Here is a 23844-nt window from a genome sequence, read left to right as displayed (position 1 = left end):
ATTTCAAAGTATCATTTTTAACAATCTTTCTTGCACAGGCCCGACAATCAAAAACATGAAGCTTTGATTCAGATAGCTTGGCAGGTTTCACATACTTACTTTGATAGGTAGGCTACTTTGAAATATGTTGGATGTGTTTTTACTTAGGCATTTCATTTTTATCAAAAGACAGTTTGATTATATTTATTGAAATCTTTACATGAGCTGTTTTTGTGCAATACCACTGCCAGTGTAGCTTGAGAAAATGAAAGGTGTCTGGAACATTGAGTACAGTCCAAATGTTGTCTATCTCTTAAAAAAGTAAGATTTTAGGAAATTCAATGTAAGTGCATTTGAATACAGGAAGTCAGTCCTAGAATATTTTCAATATTAAACAGGTACTGTTTCTACTACTGGTGGTTTGATGCACTCTTCGTGCAGTCTGCTCTTTTCTGGGAGGCTGAGTGAACTCTCTGCAGGGTGCTCATGTACACAACTGTCGCCATTCAAAGCTGAAACAAAGCCATCTTGAGAAGGACCTTTCAAGTATGAGTGAAATTCCACTTGAGGGTGAGTTGGCCTGTGCTCAGTGTATAAATTGTTACATGGAACACTGCTCTCACCTTCAGAAGATGAGCAGCAAACAATCACTGAGGGGTTTGCAGAAGGGTAATGAGGGCTGCTAAAGGATTCCTCTGATTGCCGTGTGTAGTCAACAAACTGTTCTGAAGTCATGTTGTAAGGCACCAGGGAAAGACTACTGTTCTTGACAGCTTCCCTTTCAGAGTAAGTCTCACTGATCTGGTTAGCAGTGCCAGCAACATGGTTCTCTATTTGGTAATACAGATTTGAAGAGTTAGTATAGTATGAGGCATTTTTAGAATGGTTTTCATGCACAGCTGTTCCATCAGAGTAGCAAAGGACAGAAGAAAGAGGCACCATATCAGCATGGGAGCCCATGCTGTCTACAAAATCATCTGCTTTTTCTTCCTCATCATCTTCCTCCTCATCATCCTCTTCCTCTTCATCATCATCTGATTCACTAGGGGCTAAACTCTGTGTGCTAGAATCTGTAACTCCACTACAGAAGCTACTCCCATCTTCCTCTTCCTCCTCTTCCCCTGGGCAGTCCAAGTCCTCAGCTGCCTGAGAATGCATAACCGCAGCTGGAGGTTCAGTCTCAATCTCAAAATTTTCTGCAATTGAATATTCAACCGGATGGGGCCCTGGACCCACAGAATTAGTGTGTGCACTTATCTCACTGTGGCAGCCATTTAGTGCCGGAACTTGCTGCTCTCTATTTTTCTCCAATTCAAGCTTCATTATTGTGTGCAAAAAGTGAGTCCGTACACGGATAGGATTAAATTCAATTCTACCTGCTGTATTGCTACACCCTTCTTTAGTACAACCGCATGGAAAAGACATACGATCCACCTTTTAAGAAAAAAGAATACAGATTAACAGTATGCAGCATAAGCCTCGGGACATGACAGAACCTAGACAGCCTAGAGAAATACAACAGTGAGGTGGGATTCACCTGGAGAAGTACTTGTAGGAACGGCTGAAGCTAACAGTAATTTAGCAGGTTAGCCCTGGAATTTAGTACTACTGATAGGAACAGTCAGGGAAATATAAACGCAACAACGCTGCAGAGAAGGAAAAAATATGTTTCTGTTCCAGACCTGAAAGCATTACACAATGCAACAAAAAAATGGATCTGCTACAGCTTTATTTCCTGTTGTCCTCAAATCGAGGCAAAAGCATTGCCAGAAAGAATCTTAAATTAAATTTGGTCACAGTCATGAAAAATAGAAACCTACTGAAACAAAATTTTTAGAAAGGTGCCAGTGGGGACACCAGACTACAGAAAGTAGGAATAAAAACTGAAGTACATCTTAAAAGAGATTCCAGTCAATTGTAGATAAAACATTGTCAGCCAACAAACTGTGGGCAGAACTTACATATCTAATAATAACCATCTTAAATTTATAAAAATGTGGCTGAAACCACCAGTTGGATAGTTCAGATAGCTTAAGGTCTGTGACTTTCATCTCCACTAAACATCAAACACAGTGCAGAGAACCACATAACACAATCCAGTGCATCTTCCCCACATGTTAACATGAAAACAGGAACAGCAAAGAGAAGGTATTATTTAAAAGAGCAGAACAAGTTTAGCTTGGATTTAAGAAATTACTTTAAAATGTATTCAGGAAAAAATCAACTCAGCTGCATAACAGCAATGCTGGGGAATTAGTTGATACATCTTTTAGGGAACATTTCTGGGGCATTTGCAGCAGTACATAGGACACTACATAAATAGACATTATGAAATGCCTCTTAAGGCTGCAGAGGAAAAACTTTCTGCTGTAGTAGCAGATGTGTTTTTAGTGCCTGCGTGCAAATTTATCATACATGTATTTTAAGTATATATGTTAAAAAAAGGATGGTACCACAGAGTTTCATTTATTACTTCTCATTTACTTTGGACTGTAATTCACATTTGGACAATATGTAAATTGTCTCTAAAATAAAATGCCCCTTCTGAAATGTGCAGCCTACTGATTCTCTTCTGTTGTCTGCATGTGCACAGATAAAGGCCAAAGAGGAAGATGAGGAGCAGAATCTCTGTATAAGAACAAAAAAAAACCCCTAAACAATGTGCCTGAACCAATAAAAAGGATAAACAGATGTTTAAGGAGACTGTATTGAACACTATACTCTCCATTTTGGGCCTTAAAACTGCTTTGAGATATGCAAGTATTATAATTTAATAATTGAATTCCAGTAGTTAGTTATAACTTTACAACACAAAGTACATGCATGTCACACCCCTTCCCCCCCTCCATCCCTCCCTTGATATTTAAGTACCAACAGTAATCTAGATATTTACCTGACATTTTATGCCTGCAAGACTGCAAGTGCAAGTTTCTGGATCACAGAAGACACGGCAGTCACAGCCACAATCCTCCCTGGACAGGCGGATGGCCCGAAGCTCGTGTTTTTCTTCCACATCAATCTTCTTCACTCCAGAAGCTCGCAGCAATGCCCTTCGCTTTTTTGTTGGCAGGGGTTGTAGAAAGAAATACTCATCTACTTCAGTGTTGTCTAGATCAATATCATCATCAGAAATGTCATCCAGTGTCAGGGTATTAGCTTCTTCAGATTCCACTGTACCATTCTTTGTCATCTGTTGTATAGAACAATTATCAAAGTCTTTATACACAAACACACACATACTTAAATAGGTGTCACAGATGTATGTATAATGCATTATGAATGTGGGAAACTAAGTAAAAACGCTGCAGGACTGCCAGGCAGTTCCAGAATAAAATTACAGATGGGGTGAAACGGCAGTTCTTCCACATTTAACATGTGAAGTAAATACACTTTTAGCTTTGTGTTTGTCTTGAAGCCATTTTTTTCCCACTAAGTTTCTAATTTCTTATCTGTTCTTTATGTCCTTGATCATTTGTTACTGCTTGCCAGATCTCAAGCCTTCCTAAAATTCTAGTCTTTTCTAGATTGTTCCATTAGATAATTTTTGAGCCTTTAATTGATTCTAGTTCCTATGGGCTTCAATATGCTTTCTACAATAGTAACTACATTTACCAGCACTGGTTCAGATTACTGTGCATCACGGATTTGGGAAATGGTGTCTTTGATGTACTATTTGCTGTCCTGCTCCTCTTCAGCCTGACAAGCTGGACGTTTGTACAGCTGAGGTCACTAAGCAGCACATCCACTTAATCGTTTGGGCAGATGCCTGTATTTGCTTTTTGAGTTGACAACTTTAAGCCTAGAAGTCACTTAGCTTTGCCTCTTTCTGCCTACATTACTTCATGTTTATTTGCAATGTAGTTCATCACACTCCAAAGTTCTTTCTAGGTCTCTTTGGTCCTGAAAATAACCCATTTAGCTTTGTCATGTCATAGATTTTAGTATTTCACTAACCAACCCAGATTATCCTTAGGCAGTTAATGAATTAATAAAATTAGATAAAAGGAAGTAAGTTGGAACCCCTTATGTAGGATCTTGAGAAAGGTTTTTAGGGGATTCATGCTCCTTTCCTAGAGATACCGATTTTTTTAGCTTCTGTAGGTAAAAGTATCCTGACATATATTATTACCTTTTGTAAAGTCTGGCTTTCAAACCTTCAAAATTAAACGGCCATGAGCATTAAGCACAAACATCCAGTGCCACTTTCACAGTACTGCACCCTTCTGTACCATACCTCTGTAACTCATCTCCTATAGAACAGAGTGTACATATTCAAGGAGAAAAGAAAAAAAATATTAACGGCACTGAAGGAAGGTTAATTTTTCCCATCCATAGTAGAACTCACTGGTAATACAACTACAGCGTTTATACAGAGAAAACAGCTTTAGAATCAAAAGAATATGAAAGGTTAAAGCAAAGTTCAGAGAGATGATACTACTATAAAAATATTTTTTCTCTATCTCAGGTTACCTGGATTGAGAACTGTACTACATAGCAAATATGAGGCAAGTACAGGTATACAATTTATATAAAACTTTTTCATAATTTCACATAATAAATTTTTATTTTATTGTTTTTCTATGAAAAAAGTTTGCTTGAAATGGAAAAAACAAACAGATTTCAAGTGTTCACCCTGGTCTCTGTAATGTTCTTAATCGATGAGGGTGCCGATGTACAACCACTGAACAGCTGGTCTCCTGCTTTTGTGAAAAAAACACAGTGCAACTATGTGCTCATTACATACTGGTGAAATCTCAAGATTGGTTTGCACTAACAGTTCCATCATGGGCATCATGATGATCTCAGAAACATGACCCCCATTGAATGTAATTTGAATGATAATAGAAAAATAGCCGTTCAGATTCTCTCCGTTTTGCCTTATTTACTTGCAGAAAATTTCAGCTTGGCCTGTTACCCCAAATAAATCATGAGACACCAGTTTTAAATACAGGTTAAAAACTGGAGTCCTAACTCCTGTTGCCTGCTTGTTGTGCTTTTCAATGTTTAGACATTTGAAAATAATCAATGTAAAGGTAACTTCTTGTTTTTCTGCTGCTAAATCCTGTCATATCCGTTTATATTATATTTGTATTAACAGTTTGGCCTTTCCACAATCTGTCATTTATGGCATTACTGAGTTACTGGACGTGAACTCCTACGTATTGCTTACTCTTTTTTGCAGCTGCAGTTTTTAACAACTGAGTAAGACAATCACAGGAAAACAACCCCTTACTATTTCTGACTTGTAAAGTCAGGTTAAAAGCAATACTCTGCCGTTCAAAGGAGAGGAGTCTCAGTGTCATGACTGGTAGTCCTTACATACAGTGTGCATGTACGCATTGTCTCTCCTGAGACCAGTAATCTCCCCAGCAATTCAGCACTGGGCTTAGTCCATTCAGAGGTGTTCTGCCACTTCCACAATTCCACTTTATAGGCATTATTGTTGCTTCCTTCTCTTTTCAATGCATTCTCTATCTTTCTCTGTAACTGCAATGCCTTAACTTTGTTTCATGTTTTAGTTTACTTACCAGTCTGTTATCCCTGTAACATTCAAGTCCCTGTATGTGCATCTACTTCTAGCTCTTCCTTCATCTGATATGCAGCCATTTTCAAAACGTCCTCTCAAACTTCCTTCAGATGGTTTTCTTACTCTGTTCTCTATTACTTCACTTTACCATGGCTAGGAAAAGATCTCCCTAATAAGTTCTGCCTGACTCTGGGACAATGGAGAGACTATTTACACCAGATATTTCAATGTTTATAGTTCAGTAACATTAGAAGTCATCCTTTTTCTCTGTAATCTACAGTGAGAGTGAGAGACAGGTGAATCCAGGGAGTAATTAAAATGCATCCTGAATTAGTTGTCTGAAGCCAGTAGGAAGGAATACTTCACTGTACAAGCAACTGATCCTGAATGTTCAAATCCAGAATGGCATCCTTTAATTTTTGTGTGCCTTTGTTAGCTAGGTACAACTAAGTTCAGAGTGCTTATATTTCTTTGCTTGTTGCCTTCTTTTTTTTTTTTAATGTAACAGGAGGATGACCTACCAAGAACTCTGTTTTCTAGTTTTAAATACACAAAGCTCAAACCACTCCCTAAGCAGATCACTGTTATTTAATTGCCTATCAGTATTTAAGTTTGAGACTGGGGAAGGGAAATAATTCTAATATTTGCTTCTGTAATTATTTTAGTATTTTATTCAATTATTATTTAATAAAAATTAAGTTTCAGGGCTATCACCCATGAGGTGAATACTGTAACTACTGAGCTTACAAAGGCACCTATAGAACCATACCAAACCCACTGTGTATTTCATCTCCTCCTCCTGCAAATCTTGCCACACAGTGGGAGAGCATTAAGGCACGGGCTCCATCAGGTGCTGAATACTGTGTGCAGGCAGGAAGGCAAACACCTGAGCACCAAGAGGGATTAGACATCAGCCTGCCATTTCAAAGCACCTTGGCTCCTGACTCATTTGCTGGATGATTTCCTTGCTGTCGCCTCTGAATTTTTCTCAATTTCATCACACGAAGAAGAAACGGATTATTGAAATGAAAGATCTGAACATTTCTCAAACAAGTAACTGGTAACTACAGAGGGAGGAATATTACCATGAACCATCAAACACATTTTCCAATAGAGAATTTCAGGGGAACATTAAGTTCTCCTGATTGTCATAATATTGCTCATCTGAATTAAACTTTGTATATAAATGGATAAAATTTCTCTTATAAAGCTAAAAGTTAATGTCATAAGAAGAGAATAAAGCAAGGGACAAGGAATATGCGAAGCCTTTGGTTGAAATTCACTTTAGCTCTTTAAAGTGTGAAAAATTGTTAGACACCTTTGCCTGTCTTAGCTGGAAATTATTCTTTAAAATTTCCCACAAAGGAAACTGTCCACAGACCCAGGAGCCTGAACGTCAACTAGGGTCGTGCTAATCATTTTAATAGATCTTAATTTGAGGGGGCATTATGAGTAAGCAATAAGGACCATTCCAGCTAATTTACTGTACTTACTCATAATGTTTTCTCAACAACATATTAAAGCCTATCTTGTACTCTCCATCTTGAAAGGATAGCTTTTATGTCCAGATTGCCATTAGAATTTTCACACTGCTGCTAGCAGGTGTTTATGCCACTGTCAGCATTGTTTACACCTAAGTAGTGGTGTTAAAGGGCTGAACTGACGAGGATGACTTTGAAGTCTTTATCTGCTTTTAATTAAGAGAAATTTCTTATTTGGCTCTTCACTTTCAGCAAATAAAATAATAAACATTACCTAATATTACAGAGACTAAATTCCAGTACATTCCTATATTTATTTATTTTAATCAAGTCTACATAAGAGAACGCTTTCTACCTACAGACTTACATATTTTAACCCAATGCAAAAATTGAAAAACAGGGAAACTGGAATTTCAAAGCATAATGAAAATGTGGCTATCGCTAGCTCTCTCTAGTGGTAAGTCCCTAATACTCTCAACTTTGGTTTCTAACCTGTCCAAATGTCTGCTTTTAATTTGCTTTTATCCTGAGTGGCTTTATGTTTGTTTTCATTACAACAGTTCAAATTTTACAAACACTTCACTATTGAAGTAAAAAACAATTAGGATACTTTAAAAAGTAACTTTTTTTAAACTAAGGGTCATATACACTTCTTTAGGAGTTCAGATACAGAACTCTAGAACATAGTTCATTCATTCTATGGGAAAATCCTGAAAGGCATTTCTTAAACTTGGAAGGTGCCAGTTTGCTCTGGACAACTCATAGTATTGTATGGAACTGAGGTATATTATCACAAAGGAAAGGGTATAGAGCAAACCGTTTGGTTACAATTCTAAGTATTATTCACTTTTCATTAAAAGATTCCTCTGAAAAAGAGCCCCAAATATATGTAACACAAGCCATTACCCAGGAAGTGTTTAGTCCGCTACAAAAACATAAAAGTTTTAAAGCGGGACACTTTCAAGAACAGTTTCTTTCCTCTCCTATGCTATATTTAAAAAGACAGCTTCAAAACTGTAGCTAGTATTTGTTCTGACTAGCTAAACGGATATAGTCAGCTAATTTGTCTGATGTGTTTCTTCTTTAACACAGACATCCATTGGTGAAATACTTAAAGACACACAATCAGATAAATTGATGCACTGAGAAAAACCCAACATTTTTAGTATTACCGTTTTGTACATTTTGCCAAATTTCCTCAAGCTGAAGAAAACAAGCTGTTTCACTTTCTGTACTCAGGATGTTGCCATTCTCTTGTCTAATGGGGTACTGTGCAAGGGCTCATAAGAGTAATTCTCTTCCTGGCGCTTCAGGCATCTGCTGGACACCCTGCTGTTCAAGGCTAACTTACACAACTCTGCTTTCTTTTTCCCCTCTGTAGAAGAGGGAGGAAACAACAACAACCTCCCTAATAAAGCCTTCTGAGGTACACATCAATAAGAGCTACAGCAGCGCTTGGTAATATTGAACAAAAATAGGTCTTCAGTTAGAAAAACACAAAACTAAACAAAAAAGAGACGTGGCATTGTTTCAATTGAAAATGGAGTTGACAGAAAGGAAATGGGTTTTTTAACACACATTGGGCCCATATAGCTCTGACACTGCTCATTTAAATAAATAAGGCAGGCAGGGATCAAAGTCTTGAAAAATTCTTACCTTTAATTTCAGAGAATTAAGTTTTTCCTCCCTTAGATGCTCTCTTAACATCTCTCGGTGAAGCCTCTCCTGTTCCATTGCAAACTCTCCCAGTGTGTACTGGCGCACACTGTTGTGGCGAGTAGACATTCCCAGTGTGCTCCCCCCTTGGCTAGGAACACTGGTGAAGCCTTGCCTTCTTGTGAAGTAATACACAGTAACACAGTTGAAATGGACATTTTTTGTTCTCTTCCGCTTCTCTCTCTTCAGGATTGAAGAAGCTAGAACAGATGCACATTGCAGTATGAATGGTAAGTTACAGTAACAGAGCAAATTCACTTGTGCAGTAGTTCCATTTACCTCGACAATACCTATGTACACACCAAAGTTCAGAGATGTGCAGTCTAAATTCGGATATGGCATTAGAAATATTTACCATATATACAAATGGCTACAATGATGAATGCTATTGTCTATTTCCGAGGAGGAATTCTTGGCCAGGATAGTTGTGTTTTCCCATAACATTATAAAAATGTTTTAAGCCTTTTAGCAAGGAAGGAAATAAATCCCAGGAAAAGGAACTTATTTCACAATGTCACCTCAAAGAAAGTGCTCCACTTGACTTGCTCCTCTTCAGAAACCTGTGAAGAAAACAATGTTGCATATGGCAGCACTGAGGAGAACAACAGACCCAGGTCTCACAGGTCTATATACACTGTTGCTCTTCTGTCAGCAAGGCTCAGCTGTACAGATCTATCACTACATCTTTAAAGCACTGGATCACATTGGCAGAGAACATTCCTGTCTTCTAATCTAAAAAGTGAGAAATTATTGTAAAAAAACTATGAAGGCAATATGTTTAGTGATCCAGACTGTCTCAGAAATCCTCACAGAATAATATAGGAGTAATGGTGATTAACAATCAGCACCACTTCCTTTTTCTTTACTTTCATCCTTTTTTCAGCTGCCATCCACTGTACACACCCCTGTGTATGTGTATACTTGTATTCTAATGTGTAGAATTTTGCCAAAAATTAAATTTAGTATTTTCTACCGATTTTCTGATTCCCCTCACACTCATGCTCAGTTTTTCTTATACACATATGCATGATCATGACAGGGATTTGTTTAAAAAAAAAAAAGTCAAATTTTAACCATTAAATATTGTTCTTTTTTTCCATAGGCATTAATAACTCTCTCAAACAACACTGATCTGTTGTTTCTCACTGTTAACAGTGGGGAGTCTTTAGAGAAAAAAAAGACACAAAAACATTAGAGAAAGATGAGAGACACTCCTTGATTTTTAAGATGAGCAAGCTGACTTACTTGATTTATTGCAAAATGACAATAGGATGTTGAGAATGTAGGTAATCTTTACTTTGCAGCTTACAGGCAACAACTGGACAGATATCAATGAGAAACCTGTCAGAATTCAGGCAGTAAAATTATTTAAAAGGTGCCTGACCCCTCTTGAAAGACTTGGAATCATTCTACTGAAGCAGTGAGAACATGATGTCCCGTGGTAATCTAAAATTGCACCATATCTAGAGATTGAAGTACAGTATTGACAGTATTGTCACAGTTAAAACATAGTTCATTCTCTAATACTATTACGTAGTGAAATGTTCATCACCACAAATATAAAAACCCCAAACTCTTACATTAAGTAATGCAGTCCAAAAACTAGCATAGACTTCCTAACTTTATGAAAAAAAATGTATTAGAAAAGTCCAAATTTAGAACATCAATTTCACACTCTGCCATATGTTTATGCCTAAAAGTTGGGTCAACAGTCTCTCTTTGTAAGTGTAGTCACCATGAGCTGTCTTATAAAGCCCATTAATGTATTTTCTCAACCTTTTAATAGTTCTTAGCACTTTTAGCAATTAAATTTTCAATTGCACACCATCAAAGTTGCTTGTTTGCGTATTTTTTTTTATATATTGTTGACAAAAACTAAAATAGAATTAAGCTGAGCTTCAAGACAATGCTGGCACGTTGTAACCTCATCATCACCAGCACTATGAATCCAGCACTGCACGACTGTATTGAAGAAAGCCTGAGAGCTGACATGCATTCATGGTAAATGACACTGAGGTTCATGGTTGTATTTACTAACAGTACAGTCTCTAGTCAGAGAAATTATATGATCATCTGTGTAGGCAAACAGCCACATAAACATTCAGAGCCCTTGGACTACACAATTATTTTTTTTTCTGAAGCACATCCTATCTTTTTGGTTTGCTCTTTTCACACCCCAGAGATTATTAAAGGGAAAAGCTAAGGCTGTGAATAAGGCTAAAAAAACCCTAAGGCTCTGTAGTCATCTCTTCTGTTGTACTGCTAGGAAGCAGTCAGAATATATTCATATTTATGATAATGTTGTTCCCAAGAACAGATCAGGCAGGAACTGCAAAAGATTACAGGATTTTATTTGGTCACCCGAAAGCACAGATTAGAGATGACAGTGAGGGGACTGGAGAATTGTGACCACCTCAGTAACCAAGGACACAAAAGGAAGCACACTCAGCACAGCAAAAGCACTATGTTCTTGCTCTACTATAATTCCTAAAACCTCTCAGCAGAGGGCTTCCTTAATGTGACCTAAAAAAAAAAAGTATTATTACATATTGGATGGAAATGTTGAACCTTTTCCAAAATCAAGGACAAAGTGTTCTATAATTCATTCAGTCCCTTTTGCTTCAAACCTACAACTCAGACTGTCAGATCATCATAGCAAGAGTCAGGGGCATATGTAACTTTGCATGCACTGTACCTTTAATGGGATTTACCAGTCAGTTGTAATTACTACTAATGACACTGCTTAACTCAAGACAGAGCAAAAAGACATACAAATGATGTATTTTCTGATATATCAGAAAGCATTAACATTTGTCCATATGTTTGGCCAGGCACTAAGAAGTATTTACATGCCACTTGCCTGTGCAACAAGTGGTATCAGTGGATGCCACTATCATCTGTTCTGTGCAAAAAGGATAAAACTGACTCCAGGCAGAGTCTGCTAGGCAGAGATGTGTTGTTGTAGCATCTGCTACAACAGTTTATACTGTCAATAGAAACTAGAAGGTGTTTTTTGAAAATGAACACCACCAACTTGGGTCTAGCACTTAATGGCAAGTGAGGATGCCAGAGAGGGAATAGGAATATTCATCATCACCTAAAACTGTCTGTCCTATGGATCACATGTGATCCTTAACACATTTATATACTGCAAGCCTGATATATTCCACAGAAGGAAAAAATGCCCCATTCTCATGTATTTAAGTAATTAATGAAACTTTTTGTTCCATGTTTCAAGATGACATGGAATTAAATATTTTTGACCGATACGTAAGTACTGTAATGCATAAAATATATCTATTATCAGAGGGAAGGATGATACTGTTAAGAACACAATTACTGCTACACAACTAGTCTCTCAGAAAAGGTCAGTATATTTGAACAAGGTCTTCAGACACAGGTATCTTCAACCAGGACTCAGAATTCCTCATTGGAAATAATATCAACTGCTGAAATTTTGATTTTTGGCATTTAATGTTTGAGTGGCTCAGCTTCTGAGTTTAGCAGAGCAAAGCCCAAGTTAATAACCTTCCTGCAACTGCCCAGCCTCCTCATGGAGTTAAGTCAGGTTCTGTAGTGTTACCAGCTCCCCACCAGCTGCTGCAGATCCAGAGTGGGGTCTGGGCACAGCACAGCCCCATCATGCAGCACTTGACCTGCACTAGCAGCCACAGCACAGCTCATCTGCACCACAGATCCCATATGGATAAACTAGCAATTTGCTGTAAACAGCATTTCTAAAGGTGAGGCCAAAAGAACTGAAGGAAAGCTTTTAATAGCAAACAACTGTTTAACCCAAGCATGGTGAACACATCCTGGAAGCACAACCTGCTCCTTGTGCTTACTCTTCTGCTACCTTTGCTCAGAATGTGCCTGCACGCCCACACACAGTTGGATGCATTTATTCATAACGTTTCTCAGTTACCCTCTCATTAATGTCTCTCTGATAACAATTCTCTTTATCCACAACAGTTACAATTTGTTTCATGACTACATATGATATTTCTGCCATTTCTCTTTATGCACAAGTCCTGGTTTATGCACTTCTCTGGCTATTGAACACAGAGGGAATCTGCAGTTTCCAAAATGTAAAAACACCTGGATGGTGAGCCAGAAACCCACAGGCTGGCACATTGCCTAAACTTTAGACCTTACTTTTTTTAATATAGCCCTTCAGTTTTCAGTATTTCAGCAAGGTCATTTGTCAGTCATCAACTGTAGTACAAAATAGAGATAACAGTTCAGCAGTCATTCAAGAAAGTGAGATTTCAGCTGCACACATGAAACATGTCAAACTTTTCCTCTAAATCAAGACAACCTTTCCAGCACAACTCCACCTCCCCACACCACCAAACCTCCAAATTACACAGCTGAGGACCATATCCTACACTGGGACACTAAGTTGTAACTTTTATTACCATAACTTTTATTAAAATGGTTGCTGTCCTCAAACCAGGACAGTCATAATTTTAAAAGGTATCATATAATATCATAACAAAAAGTGCAATTTTTATCACCCAGTGGCTGGCAGTAGTGGCATACAAGATGGTTTATGAATTCTTTTCCAGATCCTGAGATTACTTTTTTAACCTTTTATGTACCTGATCACGTGTACTAAGTGGATTTTTCCAGACACAGTGTGTCCTGCGTATCTGCGTGAAACGAGGCCCCACTAATTCATTCTTCAAAGATACTCTGTCAGCTTTAAATTCAAAACTGAAGAACATATCAGTGTAAATAGAGAGAAAAAAAAAAAAACCCAAACCAAAAACCAGGTCTCATGAAAATAACAATAGCCTTAAAAATAAATAATAGCCTTAAAAAAACATAGCAAGTCAGGAAGTACTTTCTGGGTTCAGAAGAAGACTCTTCAATGAAAAAGGTAAGAAAAATAAGAGGCATTGAAGTCATGTGAAGTTAGAGAATAAAGAAGGGCCTTTGTTCATCAACAGTTAACAAAAGAATGAAGCAATTTATATAGCAGAGAGGTTTAAACATGTCTAGAGGAATATGCAACTACAAAAAGGTGAAGAAAGATGCAGCAATACACAGATTTGTAACAAATCAGTCTCAACACTTTCATAATATGTTTTCATTTAACTAGAACACTACAGTTGGATACTGTCTCCTTAGTGTTGTAGTTATTTGGAAGAAACCACCTAGTCCTGCTGCTAAGTTAGTTTCAAATAATGGTTGCCAGCACCTTATTCCAACCAACAGGCTCATAACTATACAGATATTTTGCACTTATCTCTGTATTGCAAATGACATCTGTCTTTTATGTATTATTGGGAGACTGAAGAATTTAATTAGTGGCTTATTTTCCACAGGTTATTCAAAGCTATGTATCAGCAGCTCTCAACTTTTCCTCCTACCCTACACCAAGGTGTTTTCAAAGCATGGAGTGGAAAGCTAGAGGAGGTTCCTACTGACCTCTGCACATGAAGGGTCTGCAAGCCCTTCAGATCCACAGGAACCAACTGAGCCAGGAAGTCCCCAGCCCAGACAGGAACAGGGGGAAGACACTGGTGTGTGTCATCTGCAGCCAACATCTCCATTATTTATCTATTTGTGAATTTGTGAAAAAGATATAAACGCCCCAACTCTGTCCATATTTGAAAAGTTCAGGTTTTATCATATTTATTCATAATATATTTCTTATGTCTTGGTAACAGATATCATAATGGGCCCATTCAACTCTCAAATCCCAAGAAAAGTCATTTTAAAAGTGGAACATCAATATTTACATTAGCAGTCCAGTGTATCCTTATGAGACCCCTCCAAGTCTCATTAGTATATGAATAAATCATAACTGATTAAATAGGCAAGCAACAGTTATAATGTGCTGGCAGAGTGAACTGCAGTTTTCCTGAACTGCTCTCACATACATACAATGCACTATGCAGCTGCACTCTTCATTCACCTTTGACCATCCTCATTTTGCTTTCTGGGCAGTGGAGATGCAGCAGTGTGAAAGCAGTGAATGACAGAGCCTTTCCTGCTGCATGTTGAGTGGCCAAAACAAAATCCAAACTCTCCCACCTGGGAGGAGATCCCGCTGTGGCAGTATTAGTCCATGAAATGTAAAGCCTGCTTCCTATTTTACAAAATCCTGATAGGAATGACATCTTAAGCCCATCATGTTTTTCAAACATTTTTTTTTACTGAGAAAACTGGTAGTTCTTTGATTACAGAACATAAATAATCTCAGTTCTGGCTGAACTCCAAGACACAGACACTTTCTTCTGCTGTCTCAGCTATTCTCCTGATGTCAAAGACACATTAACATAAATGTGAACCATATGGCTACCCAGCAGATTACTAACACTCTTGCATCAATGAGGGCAAAGCAATTCATTGTCACCAGCACAGAAATATCTTAGGCACATGAAAAATTCAAAAGGCTGGGAAAAAGCATGTATGAAGCAGCCGTTTAGAATAAAGCTCCATCTTAGACCGGAGGATCTCATACTCTTACACTTTTTCTTATACTCCAATACCCATTCATCTACTTTTTACATACTCTCAGTATCATATAAACCACTGTGCAAGGAGGATTAGCACCATTCTCCACCTGCTCCATGACTTTCCCACGCAATGTTTCATCAAGTCTGGCATCACAGAACAACATAACCTAATCCAGCATGGCAATCCAGGTCAGAACTTCCCTTACAAAAGCCAGCTTGCTTTGCAATCTTTATAGAAAACACAAACCTGGGAAAAGGTCATATTCTAGAAATTGCTTCTGCCTCTTCCTCTGTCTCCTACCTCTCTTTCTATCCCACTACCTCCCAAGAGATATTTTCCTAAGAGCCTCCATACACTACATTTACAAAGTTAACCTTAATGATGAAACACTTAAATCCACATTAAGAAGAAATGCTGTGACATACAATATACCCTCCCAAAGAAACTTGTGGGCTTGAGGGCAGGGAGGTATTTTCTGAAATAAATTTGAACCTGTAAACCTTGAAAGGAAATGCATACTCAGAAATAGCATAAACTGAGTGATGGAAAATTAGGACAGGGGCAATGCTGTGGAACAGCCACACCTACCCTAGTAGCATTTCACTACTCCATCTTTCTGGTACCTTCCTCTCAGATAACATCAAAGCTAAATTCACCTCACATGATGGGCTAAGTGGAAATCCTTGCCTAATGCTACATTTATATGTGCTACTTTGAAAAATACAAGCTCACAGACAAGCTTGCAAAAATGGGAGAGGTTTTTCATTTGTACTGGTTAAGCATTCTACCTCACTGTCAGAGTTTTGTCCAAAACCTCATAGAAATATTACATTCTGGAGTTGCATGCTAAAAGCTGGCATTTTATTACTAAATTTCAGGGAAAACTTTACCTCCTCAGCACCCTCTATATATCCAGAGTGCTCTTCTGTGACATTCATCATACTGGTCCAGTTTCTCCATTCTGCAAATAGAATCAGCCTGCAGGGAGAAGTGGAGGCAGTTAACTGCTCTCTGCCTCACCATTTCCTCTAAATGCCAGCTGCTGTTTTGTAGATGATTATTTCTGACCTTGGCCCCAGCTTTGAACAGTGTGAGAACAGCCACTACTGGGGATTCTTGCAGAACACCAATGCGTAACAGTTATATTTGCTGACCCCTCCTAAGACACTACAGACGATCCTTTGTGCCATCTCACGGGTGGCTTCTGTGAAGCACCATTTGATGCAAACAGGCATTTAGCTGCCCACAACTTTGCATGTGCAAATGTATTTTGTGTATGTCATTAACATCTTCAACACAAAAAATTGCTTATGTTATCTAAGCCAAGAAAAACATAATGCAAGGCAAAAACTGTCTCTCTGTATAGTATATGAAATGCACTAATTTACAGGAAGAAAACTTCAGAACATCAGAAGTAGAATTAGTTACACAAATCCTAATAAAAACCAGTGGCAACTTGCCTCCTAGACCCTCTTTATGGTTTTTTTTTAAATTTCCTCTACAATAGTTGCTATTCCTGATGAAAGCCAGCAGGCAAGATCCTGTCATGGCATACCCTGCCCTGTTACCCTCTATGTGTATTTAAGTAAAGACACTGCAATCCATTCTGCTGAATTTCTTTGCATTTCTTGGGGTTTAGTGCCCAGATGAGTTGACTTATTTTGAAATAAAAAATAAGTATTACCCAACTTGTTTGCATTTCATAATGTGAGTCAACAAATAACAATAGCATATTCCTCATTAACAAGGAAATTCCAAGCCTGGTTTCAGGCAGTTAAAATAATTGCAAGATGCCATGAAAAAAGAGTGCCTGCATTTAGCTACACCTTCTATGTGTTTTCGCATAATAAGACAGGATCACCACTTGTAGTCCTTTAGATTTCTATCATTAACCAGCCATTAAGCACACAGCTTAAGCTCAAAGCTCACATTATGCCTTGAGCTATTGAACTCACACCAAATAAAACTGTCCTTCTCATAAAAATAATTTAAAAGAAGCCAGACCTTCCTAAGAATTTTAAAATATTTCATACTTTCTTCCAAGTTCTGCTTGGCCACATAGATGAGGGAACCTCAGTATGTTAGCAACTCTACAATATTCAAAACGGTACTTTTTAGTGGCATACAGGAAGAAGTGCAATGGGGAGGTATTTGTGTTTTCAAATTCATTTTCTGTAGCCACAAAATCAGAAGCTGACATGAACATTTAGAGACCAATGCTGATGATCAGCCACATTCATCCTGAACCTAAGGCATCCCGTACTCCAGTACCCTACTTGGCAGAATGACAGGACCTATGATTGCAGCTGGCTGCAGGATAACCCTGATAATGGCAGTGATAATGTTAATGGCAAGACACAGATAATTGATGGAGGATATCAACTAGACTGTGCAACAGTTTTACCTCCTGTTTATCACCTTGTCAGATGAGGTGGTGATGGAGATTTCACCTGCCTCTGCAGGTGAAGAAAAGCTTTTGCAATAGAAGCATTGCTCTGCAAGTTTCAGTTACACTACACTGAAGTTGCAATGGCAGGGCAGCAGCTCCTCAAAGTATGTTTCTTAAGAGATGCATCTGTGATTAATATGGTATGGGGAGTTTTTACTAGCATCAAGTGATGCTAGTAAGTGGTGAGGTCTGCCCAGATCTGTCAATTACATATAATTCTGCAACATTAATTTGGATAATTTCCTTTACCAGAAAAATACATGAAGCATTTAGAGGCAAGCAATTCCAGAAGAATCCCACACAGCTGAGCTGAAGTGTGGAACCCAGCACACACAATCATTTGAACTGTCAGGGCATTATACTGACATCTTGAACAGCAATTCCAAAGTCAGCTTGCTGTGGAACTGATGAAACACAGCAGCAGGGTGGCCTAGATCTACAGGAAAATTTAAAGGAGCTGAAATGACATTGGGTGTGCTCCACCCTGTATTCCATTTGCCACTAGAGAAAAGGGAAAAAAATATTCTTAGTCCTGACTAATACTGTATATGCCTGCTTGGACTGCTACCTGAAGATGAATACCCCTTTTTCTGGTACGGAGTAGGGACCATGAAATGGAACAGGTACATGGTTTGGTTCATAATATGCTGTGGTATCCATTAAGGTAAATCTGTGGTGTGACTAATGGCCTGCGGAATCAAACTGAAATTACCTCAATAGACTGAGAAAAGTAAGTAAAAAAGATAGTAGGGATTATATCTGCCCATGGTAATGAAGGCACTCCATCAGCATTTGGCAAGAGATTTAAAAATATGCAGATCTACATACACGCTTATCCAACCAAGAAACACTACAGGGTTATTAGTTGTTGGGATCAAAGCTGCCCTCCGATGGTCCTGCCCCACCGGAATGATCCGCAGCAGCTCTGTGCCTCATTTAACTGGCAGGTTAAACTGACCTTAAAGTTAATGGAGCAGGATAGAAGAAAGGTTCTTGTTTATCTGACCCAACACATATTGTTTCAAGGGCTGTGTAAATACTGAGATGCATCAGCTAGTCTAGATAGATTTCTATGCAAAGTGCCTGCTTGCTGAAGCAGTGAATGAGTTGTAGCTACAAATGATTAGAAAATTATCTCTTTGTCATGCCAGTTAGAAAGGAAAAATAAGACTTAGAGGGCCACATTAGACTTTTTAATAGCTCAGTTAAAGAATTTACGTACAGATCTCGATGTTGACTACCAGTCACACACAACCTACTCAGTTGCATGCTTCCAGTGAGTAAAAGTGAGTATATACTCAACTTCATATTTACTTACGTGGAAACAGACCAGAAGGAAAACAGTACTTAGGATCTGACAGTATCTGACAACAGGGGAGAGAAAATGGTAAAAAAAGTGTCAGGAGATGGCTTAGAAAGATAACCTCCACCAAGGAGGCACTCAGGCATGTAACAGAGGCAAGGAATTTGGCCAGCCTTTCTTCTCTGCTGGCTCTCTACAGTCTGTTAACTGAAAGTGTCTCCGCTCCATATGCCCTTAGAAGCTGGGATCCAAATATTAAAACACAGAAAAGCTCTTTTGGTTTAGGAGGTGAATGTGTTTAAAGAATGAAAACGCCTTTTAATGTACCCTATTAACGGTTTTGTATTGTGAGCATCACTTAGTAGCTCTGTAAGACACCTGTGTTCAGGAGATATGAACATGGACAATTTCCAAGTATTCTGCAAAACCAAAACCAACACCTAAGTACGAACAAAACAGGTGCTTCTGCCCTGAACAGCATCTAACATCACACACAAAACTGATGTCAGCCAACTGTTACAAAACAAAAGGAAAACAAAACCTGCATGTATAAAAAAATTGCCAAATGTCCCATTAAATGATTCTTTCTGGAATCAAAGAAAATTAAGTCTCAATAAAATATGAAAAAAATAACCCAGAATAAACCCCCAATTTCAACAAACCCTCATTTTTTCTAGAGATAGTCAACATCAGGTAAAAAATATATTTCAGCATTTATGAAGTATCTATACTGCCTTACATTTACTTCAAACATAAATATGATTGTTTTTTATTGCAAATGCATATTAACTTTTAGTATCATCTATCATGACTAAGACTCAGCTTTTTAATGCAGAGTTGCTCTTGCACACAGCAGAAGTGCCTGAGGTTAGCTAAGGGGTTTTCTAACACTGCTCAACTGGTAGACGCTGAAAACATTTAAGTGACTTATATGCTTTAATATTAAGAAAGAAGGTACAAAATCTCACTTGCAGCATTTAACAATAAAATAACAAAACTCTGACTGCTGCATCATGTGCAGTGTGGAATGTCCTTGGTAAAGTTGCAAAATAATTATGTATACTAGAAGAGAGTCTGGATGGAAGATGCAAGTCACCAGGTAGGGATAAAACCACCTTACCACTCTATACTTCATCTGAGCATCCACCGGCTCTATCTTCTTACCAATAAAAAATCAGTACCTTTATCAAATTACTGCAAGTACACTGCATTACAGTAATAGCAAAACAGACACAGAAACTTGTCTCCAAAAGCCTTTTCCTTGAGGACCTTGAGATCTGCCTATTCAAATGCAGCACCAAGGATGTGTTAAATTTTCTTCTCAAACCAGTCTTATGTAATACTGGAATTGTTCTGAGTTGATTTCTTAGAATTTAAGCTGCTGCATCTGTCTTAAAGACAATACTTTTTGAAAAGTAGTATCAGTGCACATGCAAGCCATTCACTGTCTATATCACTAACTGGTATCACCCTGATGGGGTCCATCCACAGGTCCTGAGGGAGTGGGCATATGCAGTTGCTAAGCCTCTGTCCATCATATTTGAGAGGTCATGGTGCTCTAGTGAGGTTCGTGCTGATTGGAAAAAAGGTAACATAGCCCCTATTTTTAAAAATGGGGAAATGGAAGATCCAGGGAACTACAGGCCAGTCAGTCTCACCTCTGCCCCTGGCAAGATCATGGAACTGAGCCTCCTGGAAAATCTGCTAAAAATCTAACTGATATATAAATGTGTTTTTTTTTAATGTAGAATTCTTTAAAAATGTAGAATTCATAACACTGAAATACTATAGTTTCCCTTACAGATTTTGTTAAAAAACTATTTACTGAGTCATCTAAAACTAAACTTATTGTTACATGCATCTATCACAGTTTCTGGGTTTCTCCCCTGAATTACATGTGGATGGTGATGACTTTAATATAAAAGGTCTGCTTTCAGTCTATGATGAATAATCATCTAAGTCCTTAAAGAGTTACAGAAATGAAAAGATCAGCATGTAGATAATATTGTTACTGAGGTATTTCTTAATACTACCAAAGAAATTTACTGGGACACTTACTTCTTTGTAGCATTTCAATAAAATAGGTACCCTACTAGTATTTTCTCTTAAATTATCATACCACATCAAGATTTTTACACATAAACACACAATTTGAAAAGTTCTGCCTGCGTAACCTTTTGCACAAGAGTGCTCCATACTACAGCAAAGAGGATTTGGACCCTCACATCCAACTTCTAGCTCAAACTGCACAGAAGCACTTGGCAATTAATCAGTCATAAGAACATTGATACCACATGCTACAAATGTTTTCTAGGCACAATCTAAACCACACAGTTACAAGGATCACAATGATGAGAAGCCTCATCTACTCCTTGGTCCACAGTCTGAAGAAAACAGATTTATAACCACTAACGCCAGTGGGGAGATCTATATGCAACAGTGTTGAAGGAGGCAAACCCCTGCTTTTTAAAACATGCAGTTCACTATAAAACAGTATAACCGCCTAAAACAAGTATCATAAACTACAAATAAAAACTGTAAATTCATTCCTCCTAGATATGTATGCTGCACACATGGCTTTGCTAACTTACAACCAAATTGTTATATGTACACAAAACCATTGCCCAGTACACAGATACACTCCCCTACATGAAGAATAGGAATAACTGCAGTAATGTGTCCTACAAATAAGCTTTTTGGAACTGAGGAGCATTATTATTTTCTTTGGAAAACCCTCACTGATATGATACTGCAGGTAGCTGGCAGCTCCACTACATTTACATAAGGAAATTAAACAAACTCACCTAAAGCAGCTTCTCTACAGTACCTGTTTTAAATACTTTAAGCACAACTCCCAACATTAACTACATCAGCTACAAAATTCAACACAAATAGGTGGGGGCTTAAAAGTGACTTCAGATTTTTACAGTGAGAAATAGTCCTATACAGTATACAAGAAGGCAAAGGGGCCATTTTGAGCAAGTAACAAACTCAACACCACTGTGAGTCCATTTTCTCATTTGTTCAATTTTCATCATGTCTATCTAACTGTAAAAATTATTTTATTTTGAGGAACAGGAAGAATTCTTTAGATATAAAACTTTAGTACTTACGGGTAAAATGATTAGAAGTGGATGGATTGACACTATCACCACTGTCGGCACTTTCACTGCTAGAAATGTCATCATCTGATTCCCGCACAGAGGAGCAAGGTGAGGAGCCATCAACTTCTTCAAACTTCCTCTTTAAAATTCCACTCATCGCTGCGATGCTGTCACATGCACCTGTAACAGAAACAGAGGCAATGAGGTACTGAAACATCCAGCTGCAGAAAATGCATTCATGATCTCCAAAGTAATTTTTACTTACAAGTCCCAAAACACTGTCACTTGTGGTCTTGAATTACCATTTAGTACAAAATTGAAGATAATTAATTAGGAAACAGTGATGCCATAGGAAAGAAACATCGAAAGTCACACTCTAGCTGGACATTTATGGAGATGGTTGTCTAGAAAAATGTGTAACAGATTGCTTTCAGGGAGTATTTTACCCATTTTGATGTCAATAGAATCCCTGATTTCTAGGCTATGTTGTGAAATTTCAAACAAGTTAAAAAATGGGAGTTTATTTGCAAACACCCTCATTTGGTCCCTCCCTTGGCTGTCATGGGAGGAAGAAATGTTCACAAACAAGGAAAAAATTAATAAGAAGAAATCACTCTGAACCCTACAGTTTCCATTGCCAAATACATGGGATCTAATCAGTGTTCATATCATCCCTATAAAAAATCTTCCTGGTAACTTCAGTACTATGAACACATAAAAGACAATGAAGTCACAAAGACCATATACCAATTTAGTGCTCAATAAATAGCTGGAATTCAGAAATTCCCCACACTCCAGTGGGAAACACCAATTGCTTCTCAAATAACCTCCTTCCCACATTAAGAAATGAGATGCTAAATACACTACTGAGTTGAGCAGAGGATTATAAAGCAAAGTATTCAAGCAGGAATTTTGCAGTAGAGGTAGAACTATGACATGATTCATGTATTAGTAGGAAATTGTGTACCCTTAACTGAAGAGAGATCAAGGACAGTTGCAGCTTGCTCAGAGGACACACAGCTGCCACCATGCCACCCACAGCACTGCAGAGGCAAGCAGTGCTGATACTCATCCAAGGCAAAAAGCTAGTCTAGGACTGATGCCATGTTAGAGTCACCAAGGAGGACACACTACCTAGTGCAACGGACTTAGCACTGCATTCTGCCAAATCCCACTGAAAGCAAAAAAAAAAAAAAAAAAAAAAAAAAGCATTCCTCTTTTTAAATCCTTCCAGCTACCTTTAGAACTCATTAATTCCGACCCAGCTCCATTCTGCTCTATCCAGGAAGCTGGACCTCTGGAGACCCCTCCGAGACAACATTTCTATGGCTATGTGTTTAATTAAAAAAAAAAAATAAATAAAAATCTGTTAGTAAGCAAACATGCTGGGCTAAAGGACTACTAGTAAGTAAAAGAAGGTTAAGGCAGAGAATCCGGTACTGGTCATACTGTTAAACAATTAACACATTTCAGAGTTTTGGCCCAGGCCACCTCACACTCTCCTGGATAATGCAGAATGAAGCAGGTGCCAGAACCATCTCCAGCAGGCAGGCTGGATGAGGGCACCCATGATTTGGCAGAGAACTGACAGGTTGCTCACTGTGGACAAGCACCAGACCCTGCCACTTGGCAGCAGAAGACAGAACGCGCTGTCCTTAGCCTGCACCTTTTTATCCTTTTAATTTATTCAGAAGTAGTCTCAGTGATGTAGCTGCTATGTTCTGACCCTGTAAGCACAGCACTTCAGTAGATGCTCTGGTATCTTTGCTCACACTTGGTCTAGTACCAGGTAGTTTCAATGTCTCCTTTGCATTCTA

General features: G+C 38.2%; 1 protein-coding gene across 1 annotated transcript; it reads right to left on the bottom strand.

Annotated features, from left to right (window-relative positions):
* Positions 1–369: 369 nt before the first annotated feature.
* CSRNP3 (cysteine-serine-rich nuclear protein 3) lies at positions 370–22184 on the bottom strand. The gene is made up of 4 exons (XM_009996116.1): positions 22037–22184; positions 8644–8903; positions 2873–3169; positions 370–1413 (listed from the first exon to the last, which is right to left on the bottom strand). The coding sequence occupies exons 1-4, from the start codon at positions 22182–22184 to the stop codon at positions 370–372; spliced, it is 1749 nt and encodes a 582-aa protein (XP_009994418.1).
* Between the last annotated feature and the right edge of the window lie 1660 nt (positions 22185–23844).

Source organism: Chaetura pelagica, unplaced genomic scaffold, assembly GCF_000747805.2.
Source record: "Chaetura pelagica isolate M959 unplaced genomic scaffold, ChaPel_1.0 scaffold3, whole genome shotgun sequence".
Lineage (NCBI taxonomy): Eukaryota > Metazoa > Chordata > Aves > Apodiformes > Apodidae > Chaetura > Chaetura pelagica.
Note: the sequence above shows the minus strand (reverse complement) of the source record. Positions and strands in the feature narration are given on the sequence as shown.

What these genes read in the sequence shown, in the direction of transcription:
- CSRNP3 (XM_009996116.1), bottom strand. Translation starts at nt 22,184, where the DNA reads ATGAGTGGAATTTTAAAGAGGAAGTTTGAAGAAGTTGATGGCTCCTCA. An exon ending in CACTTCTAATCATTTTACCC is followed by an intron (nt 8,904 to 22,036) that starts GTAAGTACTAAA and finishes CATCTGTTCTAG; the next exon opens with CTTCTTCAATCCTGAAGAGA. An exon ending in TTAATTCTCTGAAATTAAAG is followed by an intron (nt 3,170 to 8,643) that starts GTAAGAATTTTT and finishes TCTATACAACAG; the next exon opens with ATGACAAAGAATGGTACAGT.